The sequence below is a fragment of the Triticum aestivum genome, chromosome 6B (assembly GCF_018294505.1).
Source record: "Triticum aestivum cultivar Chinese Spring chromosome 6B, IWGSC CS RefSeq v2.1, whole genome shotgun sequence".
NCBI classification, from domain to species: domain Eukaryota; kingdom Viridiplantae; phylum Streptophyta; class Magnoliopsida; order Poales; family Poaceae; genus Triticum; species Triticum aestivum.
The window spans coordinates 326,533,008-326,546,339 of NC_057810.1; the positions used below are offsets into that span (position 1 = coordinate 326,533,008).

The following is a 13,332-nucleotide window of genomic DNA, read 5'->3' on the forward strand; positions in this document are numbered from 1 at the left end:
GATCACCAATACTATCAATGGCATTTTTAACCTCCACCGATGAATAGGGATTAAGCAACATCTCATTCATTTGGGCAGTAACCTTTTCTTTCACTTCTGCAAGGAAATTAGGATCTCTCTCATCATACACCTGAGGTGAAGAGATTATTGAAATAAGAATGCATGAAAGGATTAATTGCACGTGTACCATCCAGCCGTTGGCCCATGTCATTTTTAGACGGGAAATTCTGTTACGTTTTCTTCTTGCGGATGCAAAACTATAAAAAAAAATCCCGTGTTGCGATCCCCAAACTTCAACCAACTCACCCTTGATCTTCGTATAAAGGAAGTGTGGTACATCCATCGTAGAGCATTGGATGCACAACAATTTTGAAGGGGGCACCTCTGTTCCAAGTAACGCCTCCACGTCAGCGAAACACATAGGGTGGATTGAAAAGAAATACATAGGGTAGGCCAAAACGGCTGGCACGACACGGCCCGACCCGACCTTGGTTAAACGGGCCAAGCCCAGCCTGGCCCGGCCAGGCATAAATACACGGGTCGTGCCGGGCCGGCACGCGTGCTGCCCTTCCTGGCCCATGCACTACCCCCTCACTACACGGGCCGACAGGATGACCCGTTTGGCACGCCATCACGGGGGTTCGAGTATAGATCGAAGCACGTTTTTCTTAAAAAAATTAGATCAAGGCACCCTAGTACGCTACATCTCGTGCGCACTTGCCTCGAAAAAGAAACGTCTGATACGCTCATGTACAAGGCACATCGAGGCACGTCTGTCTCGTGCGCTCGCCAGGAGGCACATCGCTCTCGTTTTGTGGGCCACACCTTCTAATCCCTTCCGCACGTTTCGAGCGAAACGCTCCTCGCTAGTCGCCAAGCTAGCTAGTCGCGAGAGTCCACACGACTAGGCGTGCCGTGCCGGGTCGGCACGCGTGCCTGCCTAGGCAGCCCAGGCACGGCCCTAGCCGGGCCACATGCCAGGCACGCCCTGTTAAGCTACGTGCCGGCCCGGCCCATGACGGGCCGAGCACGCGGGCTATTGTGCCGGCACGCCTAGGCTGGCCCATTTGGCCAGGTTTGGGGTAGATGAACGCATAATTTAGTTTGAGGACCTTCATTTGTTTTGTTTTCGAGGGGAAGACCTTCAGGCTGGACGCTTTGCCGCTTTGGAAGTTTGATGAGGACGGAAGTGAATTGTCCCAACAAGTTTTGAGGGGTATCGATCGTGCTAGGGATTTGAGTGGAAGATTTGATCATCGCGTTCCAGGAGAGCAGAGCGGGCTGAGCGATTCGGATCGCTCTCCACCTTCCGGGGCCGTCCCCCTTCTCCCCCCCGATCCCCAATCCAATGGTGCTAGTCCTAGCGCTGGGGGATCTGCACATCCCGCACCGTGCGCCCGACCTGCCCGCCAAGTTCAAGTCCATGCTCGTCCCGGGCAAGATCCAGCACATCATCTGCACCGGGAACCTCTGCATCAAGGTCAGTCTCCTTTTATCCCTGTGATACATGCTTGATGCCGCGTGCGCGTGATTGCTGCTGGATCGCCGTGTCTCTGGTCTGTCAAATCTGGTTGACCGACTAGTTCGTGAATGTCACACCCTGATTTGAGAATTCGTGGTGGATTCGATCTAAATCGCAAGAACAGGAGGGGAAAGTAGGCGCCCGCTAGGGTTGTTGTATTACTATGAGATATATGTTTGATTTATAAAATGGTCTCAGCAATAATCGATGCATTACAAGATGTTGGGAGCGAGCTTTATAACCCAGCTGGCACAGGGTGACGGCTACAGTGGCGTGGATGAAACGCTACAGGAATACAGCCGAAATGGTAGTGAGACGGTGAGCATCGCGAGCCGTCGGATCGTCAGGACAAGGATGAATCTGGGCCGGACGTTAACTGAAGAAGGGGTGCATCTATTAACTGCAGATGCAGGCCTGACAATGCTCCCGCGCGAAACCGAACTTGTCCTCAAGGAGGTGATCTGTTGAACCAGCGATCAATGGTCGCTTTGAAGAACGCTGGAAATGTCTTTTTCATGAATGTGGCGTCCTCCCAGGAAGCTTCATCGGGTGGCAAGTTTGCCCATTGCACGAGCCACTGGACCACCGGCAGGTTGTTGCGTGGTACCTGGCGAGTCTCCAGAACCAAGACTGGTTCAGTCAGTATCATGCCGTCTGCGCGAACCAGAGGAAGATCGACGCACGGAACAGCCGAGGGCCCGACATGCTTCTTCAGCTGGCTGACGTGAAACACCGGATGGATGTTGGTGCCATCAGGTAAGAGGAGTTTGTAGGCCACTCGCCCCACTTTAGCTGTGACACGGAAGGGCCCGTAGTACTTGCTCTGTAACTTGATGTGAGAGCGCGCGCGGAACGCATTCAGGCGATATGGTTGCATCTTGAGATACACCATGCCCCCCACTTCCAAAACTCTTTCAGTTCTTTTACGATCTGCGTACTTCTTCATGCGTGCTTGAGCTGCAGTTAAGTTGGTTTTCAGGTGTTGGAGTAGTGCATCTCGATCAGTGAAAAACTGTTGAGCTTCGGTTGTCAGGTTATCTGGTAGAATGTTCTCGCAGATATTGGGAGGTGGGTATCCATAGGCTGCTTCGAACGGAGTTTTCTGAAGGGAAGAATGGTACGAGGTGTTGTACCAGTATTCTGCCATGGATAGGTGCTGGGCCCACTTCTTGGGTTGTGTTGATGTCAGGCATCGCAGGTAGTTCTCAATGCACTGATTTACGCGTTCTGTTTGGCCATCTGACTGTGGGTGGTATGCAGAACTGTAACGCAGTTCGGTGCCCATGCCGGCATGCCCTTGAACATATCTTGCCAAACTTGACTGATGAATATGCAGTCTCGGTCAGAGACAATGGACAGTGGAGGGCCATGTAGTTTCAGTACATTGTCAATGAATGCAGTGGCCACCGTGTGAGCAGTATAGGGGTGAGACAGTGGGATAAAGTGGGAAAACTTGGACAGTCTGTCAACTACCACAAATATGACATCCTTGCCTTGAGATTTAGGCAGGCCCTCGATGAAATCCATATTGATGTGTGTCCAAACCATATCAGGGAGTGGAAGTGGATCCAAATATCCAGGGTAAGGGCAATTCTCTCCCTTGTTCTTCTGACAGACAGGGCATTCAGAAACAAACTTGTCCACATCTTGTTTCAGACCTTGCCAGTAAAAGATTTGCTTGATTCTGTGATATGTGGCTTTCATGCCTGAGTGGCCTCCCAAAGCAGAGGCATGAAGTGCAGCCAGAAGTTTCTTTCTCAAAGATAAATCCTTGCCCACATAAATTCTTCCTTTGTGTCTAATAATGCCAGAGTGCAGAGTGTTTTGGTTTATTGAGTGGTCAGGGGACAGCAGGAGCTTTTCAAGGAGAGATTTGCAAGTGCTGTCATTGGCATAGGAATCTTCTACTGCAGAGATCCACTGTGGAGTTACCAGGGAAATAGCCATAAGTGAATGTTTCCTAGATAGGGCATCAGCCACAATGTTTTCCTTGCCCTTTTTGTACTGCAGAGTGAAAGTAAACTCAAGGAGCTTCAACATCAGTTTATGTTGTATGCTGGTGTTGACCTTCTGATCTGTCATGAATTGCAGGCTCTGATGGTCTGTTTCTATGATGAGTTCATTGCCCAGGAAGTAGTGCCTCCATTTCTTTAAGGCAGCCAGGATTGCTAATGCTTCTTTCTCATAAGTGGACAGGGCAGCATTCTTTGGGCAGAGGGAGGAGCTGTAATATGCAATTGGTTTTCCTTGCTGCATCATTACTGCTCCAATCCCAGTTCCAGAAGCATCTGTCTCTAGCACAAATGGCTCAGTAAAATTTGGGAGGGCCAGCACTGGTGCATTGGTCATGGCCTGTTTCAACTGTTGGAAGGCACTAGTCTGTTTGTCAGTCCAGGAAAAGCTGTCTTTCTTGAGGATATCATGCAAAGGCCTGGCTATTGTTCCAAAATGCTGGACAAATCTTCTATAGTATCCACATAGGCCCAAAAATCCTCTGAGTTGTTTTGGTGTGGTGGGAATGGGCCACTCCACCACTGCTGCCACTTTAGAGGGATCAGTAGAAACTCCTTTAGCAGAAATAACATGGCCCAAGTAGTCTACTTGTGTAACTGCAAAAGCACACTTGGAGAGTTTGGCATATAGTTGATGTTCTTTGAGTAGTTGTAACACTATCTGGAGGTGTTCAATGTGTTCTGACAGTGATTTACTGAATATCAAAATGTCATCAAAGAAAACCAGTACAAACTTTCTCAGGTATGGGCCAAAGATATTGTTCATGAGGGCTTGGAATGTATCGGGTGCATTAGCCAGCCCAAATGGCATAACTAGGAACTCATAGTGCCCAAAATATGTTCTGAATGCAGTCTTAGGTATATCCTTTTCATCCATTCTCACTTGATGGTAACCAGACCTGAGATCCTACTTAGTGAAGTAAGTTGCTCCATGTAATTCATCCAGTAAGTCTTCAATTACAGGGATGGGAAACTTGTTTTTCACTGTGGCCTCATTGAGCTTCCTATAGTCAATGCACATCCTCCAAGTGCCATCTTTTTTCATGACTAAGATTGCTGGAGAGGAGTAGGGACTTTCACTAGCCCTGATTATTTTATCTCTGAGCATTGCATCAATTTGCCTTTCCAACTCATTCTTCTGCATGTGAGGTACTCTATAGGGCCTAGAATTTGGAGGTTTTGCCTTTTCTTTCAGTGGTATCTTGTGATCATGAGATCTTTTGGGGGGCAGGCCTTTGGGTTCTTGAAAAACTTCAGGGAATTTCTGCAGAACTTCTTCTACATGTTGTGGAACTGATTGTTTCTCTGGTTTGGTCATAGTAGTGTCCCTGATAAGTTGCAACACATAACTTGGAGCTCCTGAAGACAGTAACTTGTCCACTTCTGCAGCTTCAATTATAGTGGCGTCAGACAGAGTGTCACAAGCTCTGATTGTAACAGGAGTGCTCTTGTTCTGCATAATTGTGATCTATCTGGGGTTGTAGTGAAAAGCCACCGGGCTGTGTTGTGCCATCCAGTCACTGCCTAACACCATATCATGTCCAGGTAGATCCAACACTCTGAACTGCTGAATGAACTTGGTGTGGCCTGCAGTGAAAGTGGTTGAGGGTATATAGGAACTAGACCACAATGTTCCCCCACCAGCAACTGTAACAGCATGGTTAGTGTCCTTGAGTATGTTGGAAGAGGTTGTCAGAGCAAATTTCAGGCTTATAAAAGTGGAGTTACTGCCTGAGTCCACTAGAGCAATGCCCTGTTTGCCCCCTATTTGCACCAGAATAGAAATGGTGTTCACATTATCTGACTGCATGGCTTCAGCAGAGATGGTCATACAGTGTTCTTCAGTCTGGGGCTGTTCTGTTTCATCCTGTTCCTCCAACTCATCTGGTTCCTTCTGTTGTTTAGTAGGCTCCTCACCTGTTAAAACATTCAGTGCAGGAGCAAGTTTGCACTTATGTCCATGGAACCAAGCATCCCCACACCTCCAGCACTTGCCAGGTTCTCTGGCTCTTTGGTTCACTATAGTTGGTTTGGGATCTGCAGCTTTTTCTGTTGCTAGGCTATAGGTTTTGTGAAAACCAGGATAGCCTTTACTGGCGCTAGTGTGGGCTTGAAGTGCTTTCTTTTCTGCTGTGCCTTTCTCCATATCCACTGCCAACCAATAGGCTTCTGTGAGGTTGGTAGGTCTCAGTGATCTGAGCTGAAACTTGATCTGTGAACGGAGCCATTGACATAGCATTTGACAAACCACTGTTCGTCCATTATTGGATTGTCAGTTTGAATTTCTGCCATCAGTTCCTCAAACTGGTCAGTGTAGTCAGACACTGACGAAGTGCTTTGCTTCAGGATTTCCCATGCTCGGCCATCTTCTTTGAGGGGCTTCCGAAGATGGAAGTGTCGCCCTCGCTTGTAGGTGGTCGCCTTGTTGTTGAAGATGTTGATGTAGGCGAACTCATGGGAAGTAGGCGAAGATGCCGTATGTCCGAAGGCGAAGATGCCTTGCTAACACTGGCGAAGATGCCGAAGTGGTCGTGGTAGCCGTAGCTTCCTCTTGGTGGTGCTTGTCTCGCGGTCTTCTTTTGTGCTCTTGAAGCGTGGCCTTGGCGTGAAGTAGAGCTTGTTGGGACTTGTACATTTGCGCTTGGTGAGCATCTTCATGATGATGTTGTCGTTGTCGTACTTGAGCTCGTAGTAGATGTCGTTCGTCGTCGTCGTGCACATGTTGCTTGGAGGTGACTTGCCCTTCATGATGATGTTGATCACGATTGTGACGATGATCATCACGAAGATATGGACGTGGACGAATTGCGCTTGCATCGTTTTCGCGCTCCGAAGACTTGTGGCTTGGCCTTGAAGATGACGAAGGGGAAGAAGACTTGATCAAGGCCCTAATCTCCTCCATCCTTGCATCTTGCTCCTCTTTTTGTGCGGAAAGCTTCTTGTCGATGTAGTCCCTTTTCCTTGCTTCGGAGTGACGAATGTCGATGGAGAGGTTCTCGATGCGCTCTCGCAAGGTAGAATGTGCGCCTTGCATTTGTTGTTGTAGACCGAAGATGGACGCTTTGGTGATGTAGTTGTTCGCACTGTCATTGTTGTCGAAGATCGGAGATGAAATGCCTTTCCTATCCATTACAAGACTCGAGCAAATATGAGTGGAAGATAGGAGAGAACTGTACCAAATGTACCTTAATCGATGTTGAGAATGGATCAATGATCACTCAGTGATGTAACAAGGAAATAACACAATTGGTACCGATCTCGTCAATTTCTCACACCTACACAAATAAGGCTTATGGTGCAGCTCGGTGAGGATAGTGGCACAAAAATTTGATGCAAACTGTTAGTAAGAGTCAATAAAGTTGAAAGAGATTCACAAATTCGCAAGTGAAACAAGTAGACCAATAGCAATGAATGACACGGAAACACACACACTGATAGATAAATGGAGTCGTGCAACCAAGGAATGAGCACAAAATGTGGAATCCACGGAAAACGCTCGTGTTGCACAACTCAAGAGAGACGCTAGCACGATTGCTCAATAGGCGGATACGACACTTGTGCACAACCTATAAGATGCAAAATGTATGGACTTTTATCCCAAGTATGCTATGTATGTATGATTCCCGGTGTTCCTCTCAAGATGATCGGATATGACAATCTTATATGCAATGTGGTGTGATGCTATGTCTATTGCTTACAAGCTCTTTGTTTTTCTCTTTGCTTAAAAGCTTATTCTCTTTTTTTGGCCACTTTTGCACAATGCACAAACCACCGCGAGCCCGGAGATGCTCAACCACCGCGAGCCCGAACCAGCCGGCCACCAACCGCCACCAAACCTGCACCGCAGAGCACCGAAGGGAATCTCCCGCCAGCGCCCGCGCCCGTCCCAGCTGAGGCCGTCCCGCGCGACCCCCCGGCCAGCAGCAGCCGTGCTGCCGGGTCCTGGGCGCACACCGCCGTCTCCATCGACCAGCCGATCCCGCCAGAGGAAGGAGGATCCACGCCTGAATCTCGCCGAGCCGCACCACCTCCCGCCGCAGCAGAGACGCCAAACCACAGCAGCTCCGCCGCCGCCCACGCAGTCGACGGGAGCCACCGCCCGCCCGCGGCCGCGCCGCCCAGAGATCGAAGAGGTCCGGGGCCGCTGCCCCGGCGTCCGAGCACCCGTGCCGCTGACCCCCGCAGCAGAAACCGGGGAAGCCAGATCTGGCCGCAACCGGCTCGATCCAGCCGCCCCACGCAACGCCCTCCGCACCTGCAAGCCGAGCATCACCCCCGCCGCCAGAGCATCACCGGAGATAGGCGAGGCAGCCGCGCAGTCCACCGCCAGGCACCACAGCGCCGAGCGCCACCCGCCGCCGCTCCCCCAGGACTGGACGCCGCGCGACGGGAGAAGGCCCCGCCGCCGCCACCCCCACACGGGCTTTGCCCGGCGGTGGCCACTGGCGGCGGCGAGGGAGGAGGAGCAGGTGGGGGGAGTGGGAGGCGGCGGGGATCGGGTCGCCGCCCGAGTCGCCAAGCTAGGCGATGCGAAGCCCAAGTTATGTTATGTACTATTCAATGTTGAATTTGTCATTTTTATTTTTTGAGTTATGTTTCGAATTTTGTGACTACCTGAATTGATGTTGTGTGAGTGCTAATTTTTTTTCAGAATTTTTGAACATTTTAAGAGCACAATATGAGTTCGGTGCACCGGTAGCACACAAGCTCCGGTGCACCAGATATTTTCCCTATGATGCTCAACATCGCGGACTATTTGTCGCTTTTCAACTATTTTGTATGACTAGTAAGCATGCACGTGCAACGCACGACTGATCGACATGTTATTTTATATCTTAACTGAGCTTCTTGGCACCAGCGTTTTGAAGCATGGAGCGACATTTAGTTTCCCTAGCTGCATCTGATATCATGGAGGATAGACACCACAAAAATCGAACCAAGAAAAGCAAGATAAAAAGAAGTCTTACAAGGATACAAACCCAAACTTCACAAGATAGCGAAGGCAGCCGGAGGTGAGGTGTAAGGTGGATGCGCTTCTTCGGCCGCCTTCAATAACCCAGTCGCACTCATTTGCTAGATACACTTAGCTGCACTGGATGATACAAATACATGGACTAAAGGGGCTAGTCCAATTAATCAGGACAAACCCAAGCAGATATTACCGGGTTATATCCAGACGCTGGGCAATGATGCTTATTGTAGATCTTCTATATGATGAAAGCACATGTTTGAAGAGACTAAGCCTTTTGTCCCAAACAAGTTGGGGTAGGCTAGATATGAAACCCTTTCACGAGGACTTCCCAGGAGGTCACCCATCCTAGTACTACTCTCGCCCAAATGGGTTTCATACCCAAAGGACTGGCTAGTTTTTACGTTGGTCACCCATCCTAGTACTACTCTCGCTCAAATTGGTTTCATACCCATGGGACTGGCTAGTTTTTATGTTGGCTCGCCAAGCCTATCACAATCCTCCTCCTTTACCCGGGCTTGGGACCGGCTATGCCTAGAAGACATGGGCGGAGTTATGAAATCACATGTTTCCTCAAAAAAAAAAAAGAAGATGAATGGACAACTTCCATTTATCATAATGGTTGTTCAGATTAGCAACTCCAAAGCCTTTACAAATCCTCATAGTGCTCAGCTCCACTAAAATAAGTTGATGCATGAGAAATAACATTGACTATTTCTTTATGGAAACAGCTAACCAACAAAAAAAATGTTTTGAAGATAACCATGTTCACAACATGATGCTCCTTCCCTCCGAGAGCCGCTACCAAGAGCAAATTAATTTTTTATACAAAGCTTGTTAATGCCCCATTAGACGCCAATACTACATCAGGTTGAGAACTGCTATACCTTCTGTCTTCAACAAGTCAAAAACTTCTTGTTGCACATACCCAACAGCAGTAGCAATAATCAACCCGCCATACTTTCAACAATCACACCCAACCCTCAACTTTGCTTGTTGGATCAAAGGAGCCCTCAATATTTACCAGTAAAATGAAGACGGTTTAATATCTCTATAAGCTAGACATTAATCTATATTTTGGGGGAAACACGTTATGTGCTCTTTATCATTTTACAAGTGTAAAAGTTACATTTAAAGTGAACGCAGCCCCAAATGAAAAGGAGATGCACTTGGCACACCAGAAGAGTGGTGTGTGTTTCACCAGAAGCATGATCTGCACAGTTTGCACGCCATGGCACAAACAAGTTAGACACATAAATCCAAGATGTAACCCGCAAGCAAACAATGAATTCGTTATCCAGTACATATATCAAGAGACACTATGTGCTAGGAATTTCCTGTGGAAAATGCGAAGACCGTCACTTCTACTTCATTACAAAGCTAATATTTGTTCCAAGGATAACAATAACTGAAATGCGATATCAGTACTGCATGCCTACTATTTGTGGTTGGTAGAAAAAAGCACAACTACATACTCCATTTAGGCTTCATTGTTTCTCCTCTCCTCCATGCTATATAATATGCAGTCGGAAGGCAGGAGCAAGAACTGCAAGAAAACTTGTACCTGACCTGGAAGATATTTGCCCGTTTGGTGAGAACTCAATTTCCACTAAATCCAATTCTTCAAAATCTTGCACTGATGCCTCTTGAAAAAGGCTTGATGATGCAGCACGTACAAAGCATGATTTCTAATAGGATAATGGAACGCAAGTACTGGAATTGCAACAGCATGCACGCCGCAAAGTATTCAGGCATTGCAGTGCATAAAAGGATATTAAATTGGAAAATGCAATTCAGAATAGTACATTAGTGTAACTTACTGCATGAGAGAAAAAAACAACTTGGATTTGTCAAAAGTACAGAGAATGAATAGGCAAGAGCAGTGGGGAAAGACTCACCTGTCTGCTCATAGCTTATGATGGTATGGACATTAGTTAAAATGACAATCTAAATATTTTGATAACTGTGAAAGAGGAGGTACACAATACATCAAGATGCGGTGAACGAGCTGATACCTGCGTTTCAAGAAACGGTAATAGTCTTGGGCTGCTGCACCCTTTATTGATCGTCCCCAAAAGAACAAGATAATACAAAATTCACAGTAGAGATATACGTTGGTCTCTGCCTAAGCATGCTAGGCATGATGTATGCATCATATTTCATATATGCAAGTGGAAAACAGTGGAAAACACCCACGTACATCTTTAACAAAAAGATGTTGCCTAGATAGAATGTTTTGCATGGCAAATCCAATACGTAAACTGCAAGCAAACAATGAAATGAGTTTGGTAATAATATCAAATTTCTATCCAGCCACCAAAATGTACAAAGAAAATCAAACGCTTATGGCCAACTGTCATCGTTCAACTGAGTCTCGTACTGCCTGGGCGCTCGCCTGGGAAAGAAGATTAGCAACGAGAAAGGACCGAAGGTGCAGATATGTCACTGATGACTTCCTGATTAAGATAGGACTACATCAGGGGTCAGCTTTGAGCCCTTATCTTTTTGCCTTGGTGATGAATGAGGTCACAAGGGATATACAAGGAGATATCCCATGGTGTATGCTCTTTGCGGATGATGTGGTGCTAGTTGATGATAGTCGGACGGGTGTAAATAGGAAGTTAGAGTTATGGAGACAAACCTTGGAATCGAAAGGGTTTAGGCTTAGTAGAACTAAAACCGAGTACATGATGTGCGGTTTCAGTACTACTAGGTGTGAGGAGGAGGAGGTTAGCCTTGATGGGCATGTGGTACCTCAGAAGGACACCGTTTGATATTTTGGGTCAATGCTGTAGGAGGATGGGGGTATTGATGAAGATGTGAACCATCGAATCAAAGTCGGATGGATGAAGTGGCGCCAAGCTTCTGGCATTCTCTGTGACGAGAGTGCCACAAAAGCTAAAAGGCAAGTTCTACGGGACGGCTGTTCGACCTGCAATGTTGTATGGCGCTGAGTGTTGGCCGACTAAAAGGCGACATGTTCAACAGTTAGGTGTGACGGAGATGCGTATGTTGAGATGGATGTGTGGCCACACGAGGAAGGATAGAGTCCGGAATGATGATATACGAGATAAAGTTGGGGTAGCACCAATTGAAGAGAAGCTTGTCCAACATCGTCTGAGATGGTTTGGGCATATTCAACGCAGGCCTTCAGAAGCTCCAGTGCATAGCGGACGGCTAAAGCATGCGGAGAATGTCAAGAGAGGTCGGGGTGGACCGAATTTGACATGGGAGGAGTCCGTTAAGAGAGACATGAACGATTGGAGTATCACCAAAGAACTAGCTATGGACAGGGGTGCGTGGAAGCTTGCTATCCATGTGCCAGAGCCATGAGTGATCGCGAGATCTTATGGGTTTCACCTCTAGCCTACCCCAACTTGTTTGGGACTAAAGGCTTTGTTGTTGTTGTTGTAGAGAGAGACAAAAAATGTACCTACAGGTTGCATTCGTATTCGACTGGTTTTGGGGTGGATCTATTGGTCCGCGTGTTCCAGAACATGGATGGTGGCACCGTCCCTTCTCCATTGGATGCGCGTGTTCTAGAACATGGATGGTGGCACCGTCCCTTCTCCATTGGATGCAGCTGATCACCAGGCACCAGCACCAGCAGACGGTTTACGATGGAGGCCGCCTGCCGGCGTTGGCGTAATTCCAGCACATTTTGGTCCTTGGCAGCATACCAACAGGCGGGGCGGCGAGGGGAGGACTGTAGGGGGAGGAGCACCTACTCAAGGCAAACGGCAGAATCGACGGCCAACGACATCGATACATCGGGGGCGAACTGTGACCTAAGGATACGACGAGCAAGGGCGGAGAAAGGTCAGAGAGTCGCGCGGGGAGATGTAGCAGGCAGAGCAGCACACGGGACAGCGGCAGCGAAACCCTATCGCTGGTGCATGCCCCACGCATTCCTCATCTCTTCTCTCCAGCTAATCCTCCCTTCTTTTGCGTGGTAACAAATCCTCCCTTTTAATTTGCCATTAATACCTGAGCAGACCGAACCAATCCATGTGAACGCCATATTGCTGAATCGTGGGCTATGCAGCTGCATGCAGGCCACTAATCATGGGAATAAATTTATTTTTTGGTCACGCAGCGAAACATTCCGTTCGCTCGCTCGATACATGGCAGAGTTTTCGTCCGCTCTGGTAAACTGCTAATCGTACACAGGTGATGGTTCATTTTTATGTGGACGGTTAGATCTAATTAGATGGGCTGGATCATGAGGTGGTATTTTATCTTGATTGTCCTGTATACATGTTTTCGGGTGCGCTTAGGGAAGAATATATTTGCTTGTTTAATAGCAGTAGAGATGACTGGCTAACCATCTTTGTGAAGAAATAGTCGACTTTGTACCATTTCATGTAGTGATTTTTGTTTCCTTGCGGCTGGGTATTGCACCTATTAATAGGGTGCTAATAATGTTTTCTTGTATGGACTCTAATTTTTTGCTTTGAGAAAATATTAACCCATAAATTTCTCAACATTCTAGGAAGTTCACGACTACCTTAAAAGCCTCTGTCCTGATCTCCACATTACCAGAGGTGAATATGATGAGGATGCTCGCTACCCAGAGACTAAGACAGTTACTATTGGTCAGTTCAAGCTAGGGCTATGCCATGGCCATCAGGTTCGCTCTTAATTGATAATTTTGTTTTGCTCTTTTAATTTCTGTCATGCTCATTGTTGGAGAAAAAATATTCATGGCCTTTTTTGGTTGTTGAAAGTCAACAGTTAATACCTTGAATTGGAGTTCTTGTTGTTGACAAATTATAAACACTTTTTTTATGCCGTACACCTCAGAAACATGGTTGAGTTTTTATCACTAG

The 13,332-nt window shown here is 47.5% G+C and overlaps 1 protein-coding gene across 1 annotated transcript in view; it reads left to right on the top strand.

The window, feature by feature from the left end:
• The first annotated feature begins 1,172 nt into the window (after window positions 1–1,172).
• Window positions 1,173–13,332, top strand: part of LOC123137084 (vacuolar protein sorting-associated protein 29) — a 29,102-nt gene continuing 16,942 nt past the window's right edge. The window contains exons 1-2 of the mRNA XM_044556653.1: window positions 1,173–1,480; window positions 12,996–13,133. Coding sequence (XP_044412588.1) covers window positions 1,349–1,480; window positions 12,996–13,133 — 270 coding nt within the window. The 5' untranslated portion in view covers window positions 1,173–1,348. The remainder of the gene's footprint in view (window positions 1,481–12,995; window positions 13,134–13,332) is intronic.